This window comes from Anas acuta, chromosome 6 (assembly GCF_963932015.1).
Source record: "Anas acuta chromosome 6, bAnaAcu1.1, whole genome shotgun sequence".
NCBI classification, from domain to species: Eukaryota; Metazoa; Chordata; class Aves; order Anseriformes; family Anatidae; genus Anas; species Anas acuta.
The window spans coordinates 32,971,878-32,987,963 of NC_088984.1; the positions used below are offsets into that span (position 1 = coordinate 32,971,878).

A 16,086-nucleotide genomic window follows, 5' to 3' on the forward strand; every position below is an offset into this window, starting at 1 on the left:
TTCTTTCTCTCTGATGACTCCAGTAACCGATAAGGTTAGCTGAGGAAGGGCTGACATGCTGGGGGACGACCAACTGTGAGCTGGAGTGTCTTTTGGAAAAGACTTTCTCAGGCCACTGCTATGAAAGGCACTGGACCATTTTGGCTCGCACTGGACTTTAACTGACAGCATCCTGGGGGATTTAGAGATAACCAAACTTTTAAATTTTCTTTTCCTGGCCAAGTCCTGGTAATGTGTTGTGCTCTGTGGAGGAAGATCAGAAAGCCACCACTGCAAACACAGGGCTCACACGACTACCAGACCAGACTCACATGTGAGAACAGCAGTAAGAAGGAAAATAGTGCTCAGAGGAAGGGAGACAGGGGGGCTGGCTGTGCAAGGTGGGTCACCACAGTGGAGATGCCTGCTCACAGGCTGGCTGTGCTACTTACATTTCCTCCCCCCGCAGAATGTTTGATGTTATCTCTGGAACCACACCGGGACTGAATATCGCTAAAATCGATCTTCTTGTTTAAAATCCTAACCTAAAAGGAATCGGAGGTAACTTACTATATATAATACACACACTCCATAGGGCTGCAGGACAAGGGAGCCAGAGTAATTCTGCCTCCTGCTGTGACTCCTTCTTCTGACACTTGTATTGAAACGTGAGGAAGTCAGCCACACCAATCTCTGTGCTTAGGATGCTAACGCAGCATATGCTCTTTTTCTACCTCCTGAAATGGTAGTTACGTGTAAATGCAAAGGAGAGAGGTTTTACTCTGGGAGAGATGAGAGGTGGCTTTTCCTTGAAAAGCTCAAAGAATCCCTTACTTGCCTGGACATAGTCCTTGGAAAGCCTGTTACAGGCTCTCTAAGTGATGGCCAGTGTTCCTGCTGGACACGAGCAGATGGAAACCCTCTTTCTCAGAGCTCAGCACTCCAGCCTTCAACGCAGCAACCTGAGACCCAGCCAGCTCAGGCACTGGCTGAAATCCTGAGGTATCTCACCCCTCTTCCTGCCACACAGCCCTAACAGTGTCTGCATTCACACAGCAGACCTCTGATCTCAGTGTGTCCTGTTAAAGGTGACTGACAAATGGCTTAAGCTGAAGTCAGAGCTCACTGCTGCTCTCTCTCTCCTGTCTCCTACCAAAGGGCAGTGCAGAAAACAACACCTGGACACTCCTTGCTGCAGCCCCTGTTTCTTGATTCTCAGCGCTGCCTGTACTGTTTGGTGGCCACAACAGCTTGCTGGTGTTAGCAGCATTGTGCCTCTCCTCCCCCGGGGACTTGGTTTTTGGCAGAAATGCCACCTGACTTTCCCATGATGGTGCCAGCCTCCCTTACAGTATTTTTCCTGTGTCCCCTTAGCCACGGAGGCACTGCAGGCACATGACAGTGCCTGGAGGGAACTCTGAAGGACAGGCCAAGCCCAGCTGTCCCACCTTGACCATCAAACGAGTCCCTTCACCTAGCAAATGTCAGGTGCCACCAGTGGTTGTGCTCCCAGGGAACGATGTGCTGCTGGGGGCAGTTAGCAGGAGGCAGGGGCACCTGGGCACACACCTGGGTGACACCACCTCCGGGCTCCTGTCTGAGCAAGAGCAGGGGACTGTGCTCACCTGCACTGGGCTTTGCAGGTGTGTGAGTAGGACTTCTAGCCAGGCCTTCTTCGTACCAGGAGCTTTTACTTACTCAAGGAGTGCTGCTGGTGCAGCGTATTCTCTTCTCTGGGTTAAATATGAGGTCATTACTCATGTGTTATGGTGGATTTTATTCATTCTTATCTTACTAATATGCAATATGAGTTCATACTCTCTTTCCTGTACAAGCCATATTCATTTGGGCATTATCTATTCATTATTAAATGACACTTCTATTGCCTTCAATAATATCATTTAGCACAGCTCTGTCGGCTGCTGTTTTAGGTAAAACTACAGGGGCTAACTGATATGTAGGAGAGAGACAGGCACAGATATATGGGTTACCTTCTTCCTGCTTCAAACCACCCCAGCAACACGAAGCAGCTGCACACCAGCTGAAGTGCTCAGTAGGAGGAAGAACCCCATGCAGTTTCTGCCTCCTGGTTTCAGGTCCCCACACTGCTCTGGGCTCCCTGTTAGACCTCTGAAAGAAATCACTCACTTCCTCTGTGCCTCACCTCTCCACACTACGAAAAGACAATCTGCCTGCCTCACAGGGACATCAGATTTTGCAGTTCTTGCAGTGGGGATAGTGCCACACCTAGATACCGAGTTAAATATCCTCTGGCACTGAGCAGCTGGAGTGCTACTCTTAACTTGCGTCCAGTAAACTCCAAGAAGAAGCTTCCTGAGGGCCACACTTTGCAGCTAATGAAAAGGATTTCTTCACAGAAAGCTGTTCCATGGGTCCCCTTCATTACATATTGTGTAACCACTACATCAGTCAAACCCATTAGGACATTAAATGCTTCCTGGCCTAAACTGTTAGAGTTTGGTAATGGCACACTCAGTAGTGATGGCGATGACAGCACCAGAAAGCTCCACAACTGGTAGGTCACCTTCAGCCCTTCCCAAGGGCATCTTCAATAGGCAAGCTGATTTCTGTCTTTCTCCCATCTGCTTACTCCATGTAAGTAAACCAATGCACACTGAAACATGAAAGGAAATGCCACTGGAGTTTTAGGCTTGTGTTTCATTTCAATATACCATTTGTTTAAAAAATGTACCCCGGTACCATACGCGATAGGTGTCACATTAGTTACTGAGGCACACATCAAATGTGCAGTCAGATCGTGGTCTCAGAGAGCTTCGGGCCAGACAGAACTGGGCAAAACAGAAAGCCTCCCTAGCACTTTGTGAGCACATCTCTCAGCAATGGATCAGCAGCACCTCTTCACAATGGCCACAGGGATAAATTTGCTCTGAAAATGCTGACTTTGGTCATGACAAGACCTCTGTGCTGTGGACTGGGGGCCTGTAGCTTAAAAGTGAAGCCAAAGCAAGGTGATAAGCTGAGAGGGCACCTTTGATCGAGTGCCTGAAGGTTGATTTGCACCCACAAGTCTGACAGATTACGAGTCTCATGGCCCATGGACCCAGCTAGCAGATAGGCAGTGGAACAATCATCTCAATTATCCTCTCTGTCTCACTGGGTGAAATGTGCCCCTGCGTAGAGGGGCCAGCAGGAGACCTATGTACCACTTATGTCCTGTGCTGAGGGCTGAAGTGAGATGAGTGATATGGATGTGCTGGTCACCCAGCACAGGCAGGAAGCACGCTGAGCAAGGGTTTTCCTCATGATCTGTTTCTCCCTTCCCTGGAATACATCGATAACCCCGCACATGTTCACATCACGACTGCCCTCTATAACAAAGCATTCTACGAACTGATTAATCCTACAGATTAAACCACGTAATCCCCCCATCCTGTATTCTTGAGCAAGGCCTACCCCTCCTGCCAGCAATACCCACCTAGCTTCTCTCAGGTCTGTTAGCCTGGGCAAGCAGGAGCCAACGTCTCTGTGCAGCAGGGGCTTAGGTATCACTGCCTTTTCCCCAGTGGCGGTGTGGGGCTGGGTCTGTTTTGTATCAATCAACAACTATCACCCAACTTAGATGGACTGCATCTGTTTGTAACCCCTGCTCCCCTACCAGCACTATTTGAAATTGGCCAACAAGTTACAAATGAGTTGAGGATGCCTGGGACTGCCAGCCAGACAGCATGACTGCATGAGCTTTGTTTCCTTTGGGAAATCAGGCTATAAACATCAGAGGGAAAGTACCAGAAAGGGACAGGCACCATTTAGGCTAAAGAGAATCTTTGGCTTGCAAACAAAGAGCATAAACGGACTGTGAATTATTTGAAGCTGGAATCTAGAGGGAAATTTAACTATCAGAGCAGGGAGGCTCTGAACTGCCTCCCCAGGGAACAGAGCTACAAAAAGAAAATGGTAAACTTTCACGATGGCACTTGATGAAAGGAATTAAATGATGCATCTGCCTGGGATAGAGACAGCACAAATACCATGACTCACCAGGAAGGTCTCCGTGTTCCTGAACGCGTATGTACATCTTGTGTGGGGGTGGAGGTGTGCTAGGGATGTACGTATAATTCTATATTCTAATATACACGCGCATTAAATGAAAGATCAAGCCTGCTTGTGCTCTCATTCAGGAAAGGGAACGTTTTACTTTGCAGCAGGAACGGGACTGCCTTCTCTTCACACCCACTAAACAGCCCAACTGGCTAATATCCTGACAGACTCCCTCATAGCCCCACTGCCCCACCAGTCTGAGATGGGTAAATTCTCTTCTACTGATCTGGTGCTGGGTTGTCAAAATACGCTGCACAGGGACTGGATGGTAGGATTTTAATTAGAACAAGGTGAGGTTCCTCAGCGTTTGTCATAGCCAGGTGAAGTGAAACCACAGCGGAAAAATCAAGCCTTACAGACAATGCTGGGTTTATTCCACAAAACCACGTTGTCCAGCCTCTGTGCTCCAATGCCTTCTGTGCTGTTTGAAAGCTGTCTGACCAAGTGCTGGGAGACGCACGGCATTTACGGGTAGGCAGCTAAAAAGCCAAGTGTTGAAGCTATCTCTCAGAGTTATTGAGATGAAGCCTGTGTCGACCTGCACACAGCAGGGTAAACTTCAACTCCCCACACACAGTGGCCTGGCTAGCAATCTAAGCAGGAAGGGGCTGTGGTCTGAGCGCCCCATCTACACTAGACCAGGAGGGATTTTTGGGGTTAAGCTGACCCATTGGACAAGAAGCAACTCGCTGGCAATACTTCTGAATCTCCCACTGAGATATATGGCTCCCTACGGCTGTTCACAGAAAGTGAATTTGGATTTCAAAGTCTTAATGTACAACAGCCTCCTGCTGGGGGCCTGAAGCAGGCTTCCTCTGACACTACCGCATCTCTGTATTCACCAGGAGCAGGAATTTGTGGAAGCCCTGAGCGGAAGGCAGAGAAATGCAAGAGAGAATTTGGTTCAGCCGTGCCCCACTACTAAAGAAAGCAATGTTTGAAAACAGCTTATGAAAAACAAAGAATTAAGTTTCATTGCTGCCTCTAATCATTCAGTTCAGCTTTCCCAACAACAAGGGAAGCCCACAACTTATCAGTGTCTGGGCAGATAATCCATAAAAAACCTTCTCTCCTGTGGCTTACTGGTGCACACCAAAACGAAGATGCTCAGAGAACAAAAACTGAGAAGCTGATAAAATTACAGGCTCTGCATGCATTTTCCAAGAAGCTGATGATTTATGTTCTCCCTGCCATGCAATTATGGTCTTTGAGAAGTTCTACCACAAACACTGAGCCTAAAACATTTAAAATTACTCTAGCCTGGTTCCACTTGTCATTTGAACATGCTGTGTGGGGCTGTGATCTTGGAAAAAGCTCAGATTCCTAACAACTTATCAAAGAAGGCAGGTTCCTCCTACTTAGCACAGCATCACAGTCATTTGACACAGCTGCACCCCAGGAACTAGACATTATTTCAGTGTTTGCTCTGCTGGTTAACAAAGGGATTGAATAAGACAAGAGTTTGTTGTGCATGGGAAGTGAGGGTAAGTTCAGCACCTGATTAGAATCAAGAAGCAGTTTTAATTGCTTCCACATCCCTATGCTCCCAAGGACAAATGATACTACACTTTTGATGCTCCTGGCAGAGGCTACAGGTAGAGGAAAGGGAGAGCAAGGGTATTTCCTTGACCTAGCAAAGCCCCTGAAAAGAAAGTGGGTGCCCCAGACTTTCCACATCTGCACACAGAGCTTGAGATGATATTCAGCCTCTGTTACTGAATTTACTCACAAGAAGTTGCTGGTTGCACATACCAGCAAAGCTGCCAGCCTGAGCACTAGTGAGATTCAAAATAAAAGGCTGCACTGGACACTGCATGGAGAAAACGATGTACCACCCTCATCTGATTCTTAGCAAAGGGTGAGCAAAATAGGTTCATCTCTGACCTTTATAAACATAGCCAGAGGCAGACACTGGCCACGTAGTATTTTGGCCTGAACAGCTGAACTGTAATAAAACAATTACAAACTGAAAATAGATACTTTTGATGAGAAGAGTCAATAAAATAAAAGAAATGCCTTGCAATCAACCATGTCTTTAGTACTTGCATGGACAATGATGGCTGATTTACATCTCTCACTGTGAAGAACTTGCAAGCTTCTTTCCACTCATCTGCACATCACAGGATTCATCTAATTAATAAGGTGGCCACATTGATCTAGGCATGTCAGTATAAGTAAAGGGAAGAAAAGCCACCATCAGCATAACACAAGAGCAAAAGAAATCTTTTCTGAGGGCATCTTTACTACCAAAATCTCATACTTTAAATAAATTTGAATATTTATATCATGGCCACTGATTAATATGACATACATGTATATGTTACTAATTGCCCCAAGCACATAGATTTCTGTTAGAAGATGTTTTCATATTTATCACAGAGAAAAAAAACAAAACAAATGTGATCGTCTCTTAAAGAATTAATCACTGAAACAGAAAGTAATATTTTACCTTTAAATCTAACATCTAGCATGGTAAACTTTGTTCTGATTGCATGATTATGGTTGAAATACTGAGAGGTTTTGTGTAGTTGTGCTAGAAAATGCAAAGCAGAAAGACCACTTCCTATGCTGAAGAGTTTACAGTCAAGAGGCAAAAGCTCAATCTATCAGACAGCTCAAGGAACTGCAAGATCCAGGGCAGATACATTTTAACAACTGCTCTGTGATTACACTTCTCACTAAATCTGGGGAGCCGGTGAAATGAATGGAAAAGGAAATTGAAAGAGATTCATGTACTGCAAGTAAAAAAAAAAATCCTAGGAGCAAAATTAATTCATCTAAAACCCAAGGATTTTAATGATTTGTGTTTTAGTACTGCCATAAACAAACAAACAAATAAACACAAAACAGATTTGGCTAGATAACAGTGTTTGATCCTTAAATTTTAGAAGGAGTGTTTGCTATTCATGGAAGGAGTACTGATAACCTCGGGTATCAAAGTATCAAGGTTTTTAAAACACTTCCACAGCTTTAAGAAATGAATTTTGAGTCACAATGCCTGGGCTTTCTTTACTCCAGCATAATGGAGAAAATTAGGCTGGTCAGTCCAAGTCAGAAAAACATCTTGTGTTTTATTTTTTTATGCAAGCTGGTTTTCTCAAAGCTAAGCAGACCCTTAGCATTTCTTTTCCTTGTCCAAATCCATTAAGTGTAATCTGAACACAGGAGCTGCAAGATGTTATTTCTGTACAATAGGCAATGATCAGCCAAAATTATAAATTTCAAAAACTTAAAAATTATGTTTTTGAGCTGTGAGAGAGCGTTGAAATTGTGCCTGAAACTCCTAATTTCTCTTTGCATTTGTAGATCTGCAATTAACAAGGGATGGATTAGTTTCTAATTTTAAACGTAAACAGGCAAACATACAAATTGACAAACAACTACTCATCATTTCCTACATTTCCCCTAATTTTCAGTCTAGAACAAATCCTGTAAATGTCTTCTAAATCCACAAAACGTGAAATGTATAAAAGAAACGAAAACAGACTGACAGAGATGAAGTTACCTTATGGTTAAGAACTGTTGACTTGGTAAATTCACAAACCGATTTCAATGAACGCAGCTAACAGTGTGGAAACAATTGCCTCCCAGCCCCTCATTAGCTAACTCCTCAACCAGCAGCCAGGTTACAACGTGCAGGGAGCCGATCCACATCTCACTGCAGATGCCTCCCGTGGTCCTGGTTTTGGAAAGCACCAATGCCTGGGATTACCTTAAACCTTAGGGCTTATTTATGTTCATCACTTTTGTCCTGAACAGAGAGGCTCTTAACTTGAGCCAAAGTGCTTTGGACTCATCTATGTAGCAGACTGCAACAGAGAAGCAGAAAAAGTGCCAGAAGGAGATGAGAGAAGGGGACTAAGTAACAGTTCAGACCACAGTTTTTGCTGTGCCTGTATTCTCCACTGTCTTACAGGATGCTTTTCATCAGCCACTGCACTGATAGCACATAATCTAGATTTTCAGATTGATTTTTGGGCCATCATCAGTGTTTGTAACTTGGCACAAAGACTTGAAGCAGAAGGAAGAGGACTTACGCGATGATGTCTCAAGGGGAACTTGCTGAATACTCTCCTGACCTGCAGCTCTCCCAGGAGGTGTTCCAGCTGTTGGTGGGCCACCAACATGTCTGTCTCTGCTCTGGCTTTGCAGCTAAGGCAGGGAAGACGGCAGGGAAGACATCAGGAGCCCACTGTTCTCTGCAGACCAGGCCATAAATTGTGATAATGGGGCAATGTGTGTTTGTGCATTGGGGGGGAATCGCTCCTGCCAGCCACATGGATCTTGAAGCTAACAGGGAAGGACTCAAGCAAAAAAAAATGTGCAAAGACAGTGACATCTGTTCAAGCCTCCTCTTCTGCCCAGCTCTGAGATGTCTTATCCTTCCATGTACTGGTCTCTTTTATCATTTAATGCTGATGCCTGTTGATTTTTGCCAGCATTTTTGTGGTTTCTAAACAGGTTCTGCTGAACAGTGGTGTCATCAATTTATTCAGACTTTCTGACCCCTAACTAAATGCACTTTGTTTTCTACAGTTTAGGGAAAATGGTGAAGTTCTCTCTTTAATCTTCCTAAAAACCTTCAAGGAACATTTAATTCTCCAACACGGTGGGGGATTTCATTTTAATACATGTCATCTTACTCCTTACAAAGCCCCTGGCTGTTACCATAGTTAGTGATATTTTTGACCTTATGTACAGCATTCCAGTCTGTACAGCCCCGCTCACTTTTATGGGGCTGTGCTGATTCACAACCACTGAGATTCTTGCCCATGGCTGAGATTTATATCTAAATTTCAAGGTTAAATTAAAAGAAATCTAAGTTGGCTTTATCCTTGGTTGCTGGCCTATGATGCTTTATAAATACCCTACCTGGTCAGTAACAAAAAGATTCAGTTGATGACTTTTGTGCGCTGACATGGCACAAACCACATCCATAGGCAGAATTTCAAGATGACAAAAAAATCAAACAGAAAAGCAAAACCCAAGACTTGGCATGTGCAACAGATTTCCAACCCTTCCCCCAGCTCCCCCCATGCTTCCCTTAGGCTGTCTGAGAAATAACAGATGCAAATGGGTTACTTTTGAAAGCACAGCATTTCCTCCACAGCTGATGCAGTGCTAAAATCCATCTGAAGCCCAGCAGACATACCCATGAGCAAATCGCCTCTGAGCCTTGCCAAGACTGATCCATTTCACCATACTTTACTATAAAGAGAAAACCAGACAACCACCTACTGGCTGCATCACAGCGCAGAGAAGCCCTCATTTCTCCAGACTGCAGAACAGCAATTAAACACATCTCAAGTGATCTATTCCTCACAGGAGCTCAATGCATGAGCTCAATGCACTGCAGTGTTGGCTTGCTTCTTCCCCTAGACGTGCTTTTTTTTTTTCTTTTTTTTTTTTTTTCCTGTCAGGTGGAGTAATTTCTCTCCTTTGTTTCCGTGGCTGGCAAGTTAAAGCTGAATTAAAATCAGTCTGCTGGCTGACGAGCTTTTGATGAAATTCAAGGCTGAAGCACTGCACTTCTTTTATTTAGCATTCAAACCTCCCCTGCTGTTTCAGTTCTGCACCTCAGCCTCTGGCAGTTTCACAGCGCGGCTGCTTTCTCTAGGACAGCTGTAAGCTCACAAAAGACCTTGTGCTAGGTTAAGATATGCCTCTGGTGAAAGGATAGTCTGTCTCCAAATGACAGTTTTGGGCTGCATATCTGTATTCCTTTAGTGATTTGCATGTCATGTTTATGTACTTAACTTGCCCAGATATATGCTGGCTTTTTGTCTGCTAGTTTTTCCTGTGGTTACTGCTATCAGCACTTCCAGTTCAGGTTATAAAACTTGAGCAGCCTTCTGTTTGCTTCGTGTATCATCACTAAAAGCAGATAGCAGATAACAGCTCATTTTAGCCAGTGCAGTACTTGCCACCAGGCGTTAAGGAAGCGAACAGACACAAGGAAATGAAATTAGCTTTCATGTGTTCCTCTGACAGACCATATACAATTCAACCGCATAAATTGGAAAAGAATTAATCCTAAAACCTTTTGTCTAGACTGAGCAACCATGGCATAAAGGAAACACAAAGCAAAAACTCCATGAGTCTTCCTCTGCCCAACCCACAGCTCAGTGGCCACCCAGCAGTGGGAATTAAAAAACGCTTTGGCTTCCGTGACATTATGTCCACTCAGCAAATTTCCCCTGTGATCCCCAGAAGAGTGAAATGCCCACTGTTGTGCCATTCTTCACTACGCAGCATAGACTGTGGGCAACTGTCAAACTGCTAAGCTGTCTGGGCATGGCTTTTACACAGGAATACAATTCGCTGTGGTCCTCTAGTGCTCACGAAACACAGAGAGCATCAGGAAGGAGGAGGTTAGGCTAACGTGGTGCTGGTTTTGAGCCCCATGCCCAGCAGCTGGGCTTGTTACGAGGAATGCCAGTCCAGAAGCGCTGTCTGAACTTGTCTTCCAAGCCCCTGTGTCCCCTGACCATCTGCTATGCAATATGTCAAGTGAGAGCTGGCCTCATACAAAATAGTTACACCAACACTTATCAAAATAAAGGCAGAAGAACCTTTGCTGAGGCATTATCTTCTCAACTTTATCTGAGCAACTGGCTACTGTCCAAATCCTGGGAAGCACTGAATGTGTTAATATACCATGAAAACAGGATCAATGCTTAAGAGATACCTTACTGTTTAACACGAGCCTGCTTTTTTCTCTGGAAGACCAGCCATAGGCATAGGTTAGCAACATCAAAAATATTTTTTTTCATTTGCTTGTTTTTTTTTGAGGCAGCATTAGGCAAACCTTACTGTTCTGTATGTTCCACTGTGTATTCCAAAACCCATTTATTTATAGAAGTATCTGATCTGGAAACACTGTGCAACCCAGCTTCCCAGGATGACTAGCTTTGAAGACAGCTGAATGGGGAAGCATGTTAATCACCCTCATGTCCTGTCCCTGGAGGTGGTTGAGAAGTGAACCTGTGCAGAATCCACTCACATTGACAGTGCCGTAACTCAACAGTCCAAGGAAAGTGAAAGGGAGCTGGGGACACAGAGCATTTTCATGGTGGGGTTGTGCCCACAATCAATATGAAAGGAAGATCTATGGTATTCCCTATCTGTTCTTTCCGCAGTCTTCAAAAGCTCCTGCTTACCTTGAAAGCCTATACGTTTACTGTCCCTTTCAATGCCTAGTAAGTTCTGTCTGTAGCAACAGGATTTTCTTACCCTACATACATGTTCAGTCTTTAGCAGACAGCAGTGCTCATGATAATATGCTTCAGGGTGTAACTGTACAAGGTATGAGAAACTTTATCCTTTTTTCAGCTTTTAATTTCATCAACGTGCCCGTGAATTCTTCTGCTTTCAGAAAGTGAGAACAGAAAATCGCCATCTGCCTTCTTACACATTCACCTTTTCTAATTTTATATGCCTTCTCCAGTTTATACAATTTAAGTCCTATGCCTGCTCATTCACACTCTGAAGCAATAAAAATAGCTAAGTCTAATATCTGTCTCCTCCCATCATCTTCAACTTGGGGTGGATTTACCATGTTGGAGGCTACAACTCTCATTAACACTGCCCAACACAATGCACATGGCATGTAAAATGCCACAGGGAAAGGTCATGGTGCTGTGCAATCCTGCTAACATCTATCTAGGTAGACGCTGAGCTTGCATGAATTAAAGCAAACCTCCTTATTTTTCTGGTATCAATGAAGATTAAAGAAGCAACAACCGCTCGTACTCAGGCTAAAACATATTTATGGCATGGAGTACCATCTCTTGTTTGAAACTTCTCCCCTGATCTCAGTGAGGTACTGCTAGTTTTCAGCTGGCAAGATAATTTTTCTGAGGACAGTCCTGACCCCTGCAATTTAATGTCATTTAAACTGCGTTTGTGAGGAAACTCAAAATGGCTCCCATCCCATACCCATCCTGAAGGTGCACACGTAAGGCTAAATAACATATGGATGAACAGAAAGACTAAAATCCTTACCTGCCCTCCCTTAGGCTGGTATTTGATGTTATCTGTTGATCCAATTTTGGACCTGACGTTCTTGAGGTCAGGTAGAGGCTGATTAATAACTCGCAGCTGCTTTGGAGTGGCTGGAGATTTAGGAGGAGTGCGAATTATGGCAACTTTTTTCTCAGTTGGTACCAGTATGGCAGATTTGGGGGTCCCAGGAGTGTGTGGGGTTCTGGAGTAGCTGGGTGTCCCTGGAGTGCCCGGCGTACGGGAGGAATAGCTTGGTGGTGTCCCTGGAGTGATGGCAGTGGAGCCAGGAGTAGTGGGGGTAGAAGTTCCGCTTTTTCCTGTCCTGCTACGAATTGGTTCTGATCCTACATGCAAGAACAACAACATTAGACTCACAGAAATACAGCTTTGCTTCTTTATGTGCCTCCTGAGACTGCAACCAGAAGCACCATCTGAATGCAGCCTTCAGGACTTGGCCTGGCAGCCTGACTCACCAGGAACAACTGTGTCACCAAGGTCAGCGGATTTGGGGGTTAAACCAGACTGGTGAAAATGTTGATGGTAATCCCGAAACTCTAGGCATACCACCACTGGGCAGCTGCTCTCTGCAGCTGAGCCCCAGGCAAGCATTCAGCTGATGGTGAACAAGTCTGTTGTATGGACGGGCAGATGTCCCTCACGTTCAATTGCTATTTTCAAGTAGTGCAGTGAAACAAAGCAGCTACAGAAGCCAACCTTGATTAAAAGTCATATTCTAGTTACATTGACAAGCAAGTTAAAAATATATAAATAGTGGAACATTTTGTAGCAGCTCCATTCCCTGTTAATGGCATTACCAGTCCTTTTCACTGAGGACAAAAACCAGTTTAATAGTGGCATTGTGCTTTCTGCAGCCCACTCTGCTGGTAACTCTCAAAGGCAAATGAACAGAAGCTGAGATCTCGCCATAAGCTGCTTAAAGGAAAGCTTTGCTAAGAATACTCAGGGAGAGAAAGACCAAACCAACCCTCAAAGCCTGCGAACCCCAGTACTGAGCAGGTGTTATGCATTTTCACCTTTAAAAGGTTAAAAGGTTTTGGAATTATAAATGCAATGGGCCTCTCTCTAGGGCAGTGTGACTAATCAAAATCCCAGTTAAGTGATTGTTAATCATTCTGTTTATTTCATGCCACTTAACAAAAACAACAACAAAAAAAGGAAATTCTTTACATGACTCACCAGATAGACTGAACATACTCCAATCCCACCTTCAGTTTTGCCTGAACAGTTTCTTCCTTTCCCAACCAACCTTAAACCAGAACCTTTTCACTACATCAACTGAGATAGAAAGGGAAACTTTTTTTCCAATTCTCTGTAGTTTTGGTATATTTAATTTTCATCCCTCAGCCCTTCACCACATTGGCAAATACTCCATGGCCTCTCAGCCTAGAGAATGGGCTGCTGTGCCAGCTGGCAGTCACTCTGTTTTGCCTTTGGAGCATCACTCAAGAATTTCAAAGGACTTCTTTTTTGGTAGAATTTAATCATCTACTTCCCTTAGGTTCTCTTAAAAAGGTCTGAAATTGTTTCTTAAAGCTACAGGAATTCCTACTGGAAAGTAGGGAGTCACATCCAATTTCTGAGGCCTAGGCTGAAATCAATCTAGCAAAAAGTTATGGGAGTATTTATTAAAATTCTCATTGTCCTGTAATTCCTTTTGGCTTCTGAGTTAATATAATTAGTCCTGATAAAGGGACCTGGCTGGTTTCCTATCCTCACTTCCTTGAGTCACTCCACTGGCCAACATCTTCGCATTTCTCACCTGAGAGGGTTTTTACCCTAGACCTAGAGGCACAGGGAGATCTCGTTACTGTGAAGCAACAAATTCACAACTTTAACTCTTATGTTCACTTTTCTAAGATATATCAGAATATTTTGTGTTGCCTACTTCACATTTGTCTCATTTTTGTTGTGGAAGACACCCATAGCAGTAGGAGAGAGTTAACATGCAAAAAACATACGGGTGGTCCGTCGTACTGAAGAGGAAAGGGATGCTGTGAGGGAGAGAGAGTTCTCCTCTCTGTCTCTGTCTCCTGATACAGCTCTTCGAGGAGGAAGGATAGAGGAAGGTCTTGGTAAAGAGGAACGTTTTTCAGGACTCTTGCTTACTCCATCCTAATAGCAACAAAATAAAAAGAGGTTTAGTTTTCAAAATGTCCCACTCCATGCCGTGATTTCTCTCAACCTATATACAAAGGGGAAGCCTCATTCTCTGGGCCAAGTTTACTATTCATGCAGGAAGCTGGGGGATCTAGCCACTTCCCATGCTCTGATCAGCTCCTCGCTGCTTCTTTACTGCATGAAAACGCTCACTAGGAGAAGTCTGGCTCTGGTACCCAGTACGGACAGACCTCCGTTTTTGGAGAGAGATTTCCCTGCGTATTTCCCAAATGTGGTATTTTGCCAGTCTCACCTTGAACAAGCTACTGCTTCCTCAAAATAAACCCTCTCCTTGTAGCAGGCAAAGCCCTTCTTCTACAGGTTTGACTGAGCACGTATCAGTGACTGGTTTTACTCCTACTGAAGGCAAAGCTGTATCTCCCAGTGACTGCAGAGGATGCTAGTGGACTACTGGATTAGGATCTAAATCCCTGTGAAGCCATCATAGATATCATCTCTGTCAAAACAAAGGCAATCATCTACTGATCTAAATATGGATGGGTTCAGCACTTGGTTCCTTAGTAAAGGTTTTTTTAAGTACAAACAGAAAGTAAAAGAACTCCTCTGGTGCTCAGTGTGAAATTCGTATGTGAATTCACCTGCAAAGTACCTGCAATACTGGGACACCGCACACTATGTTATTTGGTGATGTGTGATTTGATGATGATGAAGTGTAACGATGGCCCCAACCAGTACGAGACACGCCAAGCACAGTGAAAACAGCTTTTAAATGATGTAACAGTCATCAGCTCAGCATCAACATTTGTAAGACGTGAACAGTAAACACGGGGAAGCTCGGATGAACTGCCAACCATCTCTTTAAACTTATACTGCAACTTCCTGAACTTGGTCCTAGGCACAGACCAAAAAGCCTAAGGTCCTAAAGCCTTTGGCATCTGCCCTTGTTGCTGGTGATAAGAACTGTACGCTCTTACACTGGGGATTTAATTGGTTTTCAGAGTATTAACTGGTTGAAAATCGCCTTTTAAAATTTTCTCCTGGAAGACGAATTAGTACTGCTGGTTTTGCTACTTACCCATGTGCAAAATGGGTGCAACTTCTCAGCAGTCAATGAAGCAGCATCCATATCATCAACAGAAAGAAGACATCTCTTGCTAGTTATAAGAAATTTCACTTATGTTTCCTCTGGAGAATTTGCTTCATTTTTACCTATTTGCAGCACAGATAATGTAGCCTGGTAATAAATTTTCCTGCCACTGGAAATTAATCCCAAGTAAACTTCACAGATAACTACCCAGATGTAGCCGGGAGAGAACGTGATCCAGGGAATTCACCTACACATCTCCGAGCTACCTCTCTCTACCAACTGTGCTACCTTACCTTAGCATCTGATTTTGAGTAGGGCAGGCAGTCTCTTGGGCCTGCTGAGGAGGGCCGTACATAATAACTGTCTGTATCGAGAAAAGTGGCACTTTTAGCAGTTAATGAGCAAGCTGAGCTGGGTCTTGGAGGAAGCAATGACTTTGCTTTAGACTTTGAGGCAGGAATCTTTGACAAAGAGGCAGTCTAGTCACGAGAAAACAAAAGAAAACAGAACATGAAGCTGGACAAAAGGAAAACACATGCAACATGGACCAAAAAAAAATGCGAAGCTATAAATTAGTACTTTTCCTGTGTCTGGTAATGGTGTCTATGCAGTTCTGACATGCAAAGTTTGAGTTCTGTGATGTTTGACTGAACCCATCTGTGTCTGGACAGATTTACTGATTCTAGAGAGTGCCTTTTTGTGTAAATGCTATTTTTGCCATGTGTTAATAGGACAGAACTGGTGCCAGGCACAGCACTCAGCTGGTACAACTGCTGGCTGGCTGCATTAGGAACAAG

The 16,086-nt window shown here is 44.1% G+C and overlaps 1 protein-coding gene across 33 annotated transcripts in view; it reads right to left on the bottom strand.

Annotated features, from left to right (window-relative positions):
• The window catches only part of MAP2 (microtubule associated protein 2), a 172,861-nt gene that overhangs the window by 6,758 nt on the left and 150,017 nt on the right, over positions 1-16,086 (bottom strand). For 22 of the 33 annotated variants that reach the window (XM_068686420.1, XM_068686406.1, XM_068686408.1 and 19 more), the window contains 3 exons: positions 14,043-14,196; positions 12,064-12,407; positions 432-524 (listed from right to left, as the gene is read on the bottom strand). In XM_068686420.1, the coding sequence (XP_068542521.1) occupies positions 432-524; positions 12,064-12,407; positions 14,043-14,196 (591 nt within the window). The remainder of the gene's footprint in view (positions 1-431; positions 525-12,063; positions 12,408-14,042; positions 14,197-16,086) is intronic. The other 11 variants (XM_068686424.1, XM_068686423.1, XM_068686429.1 and 8 more) reach the window with 1 other exon arrangement.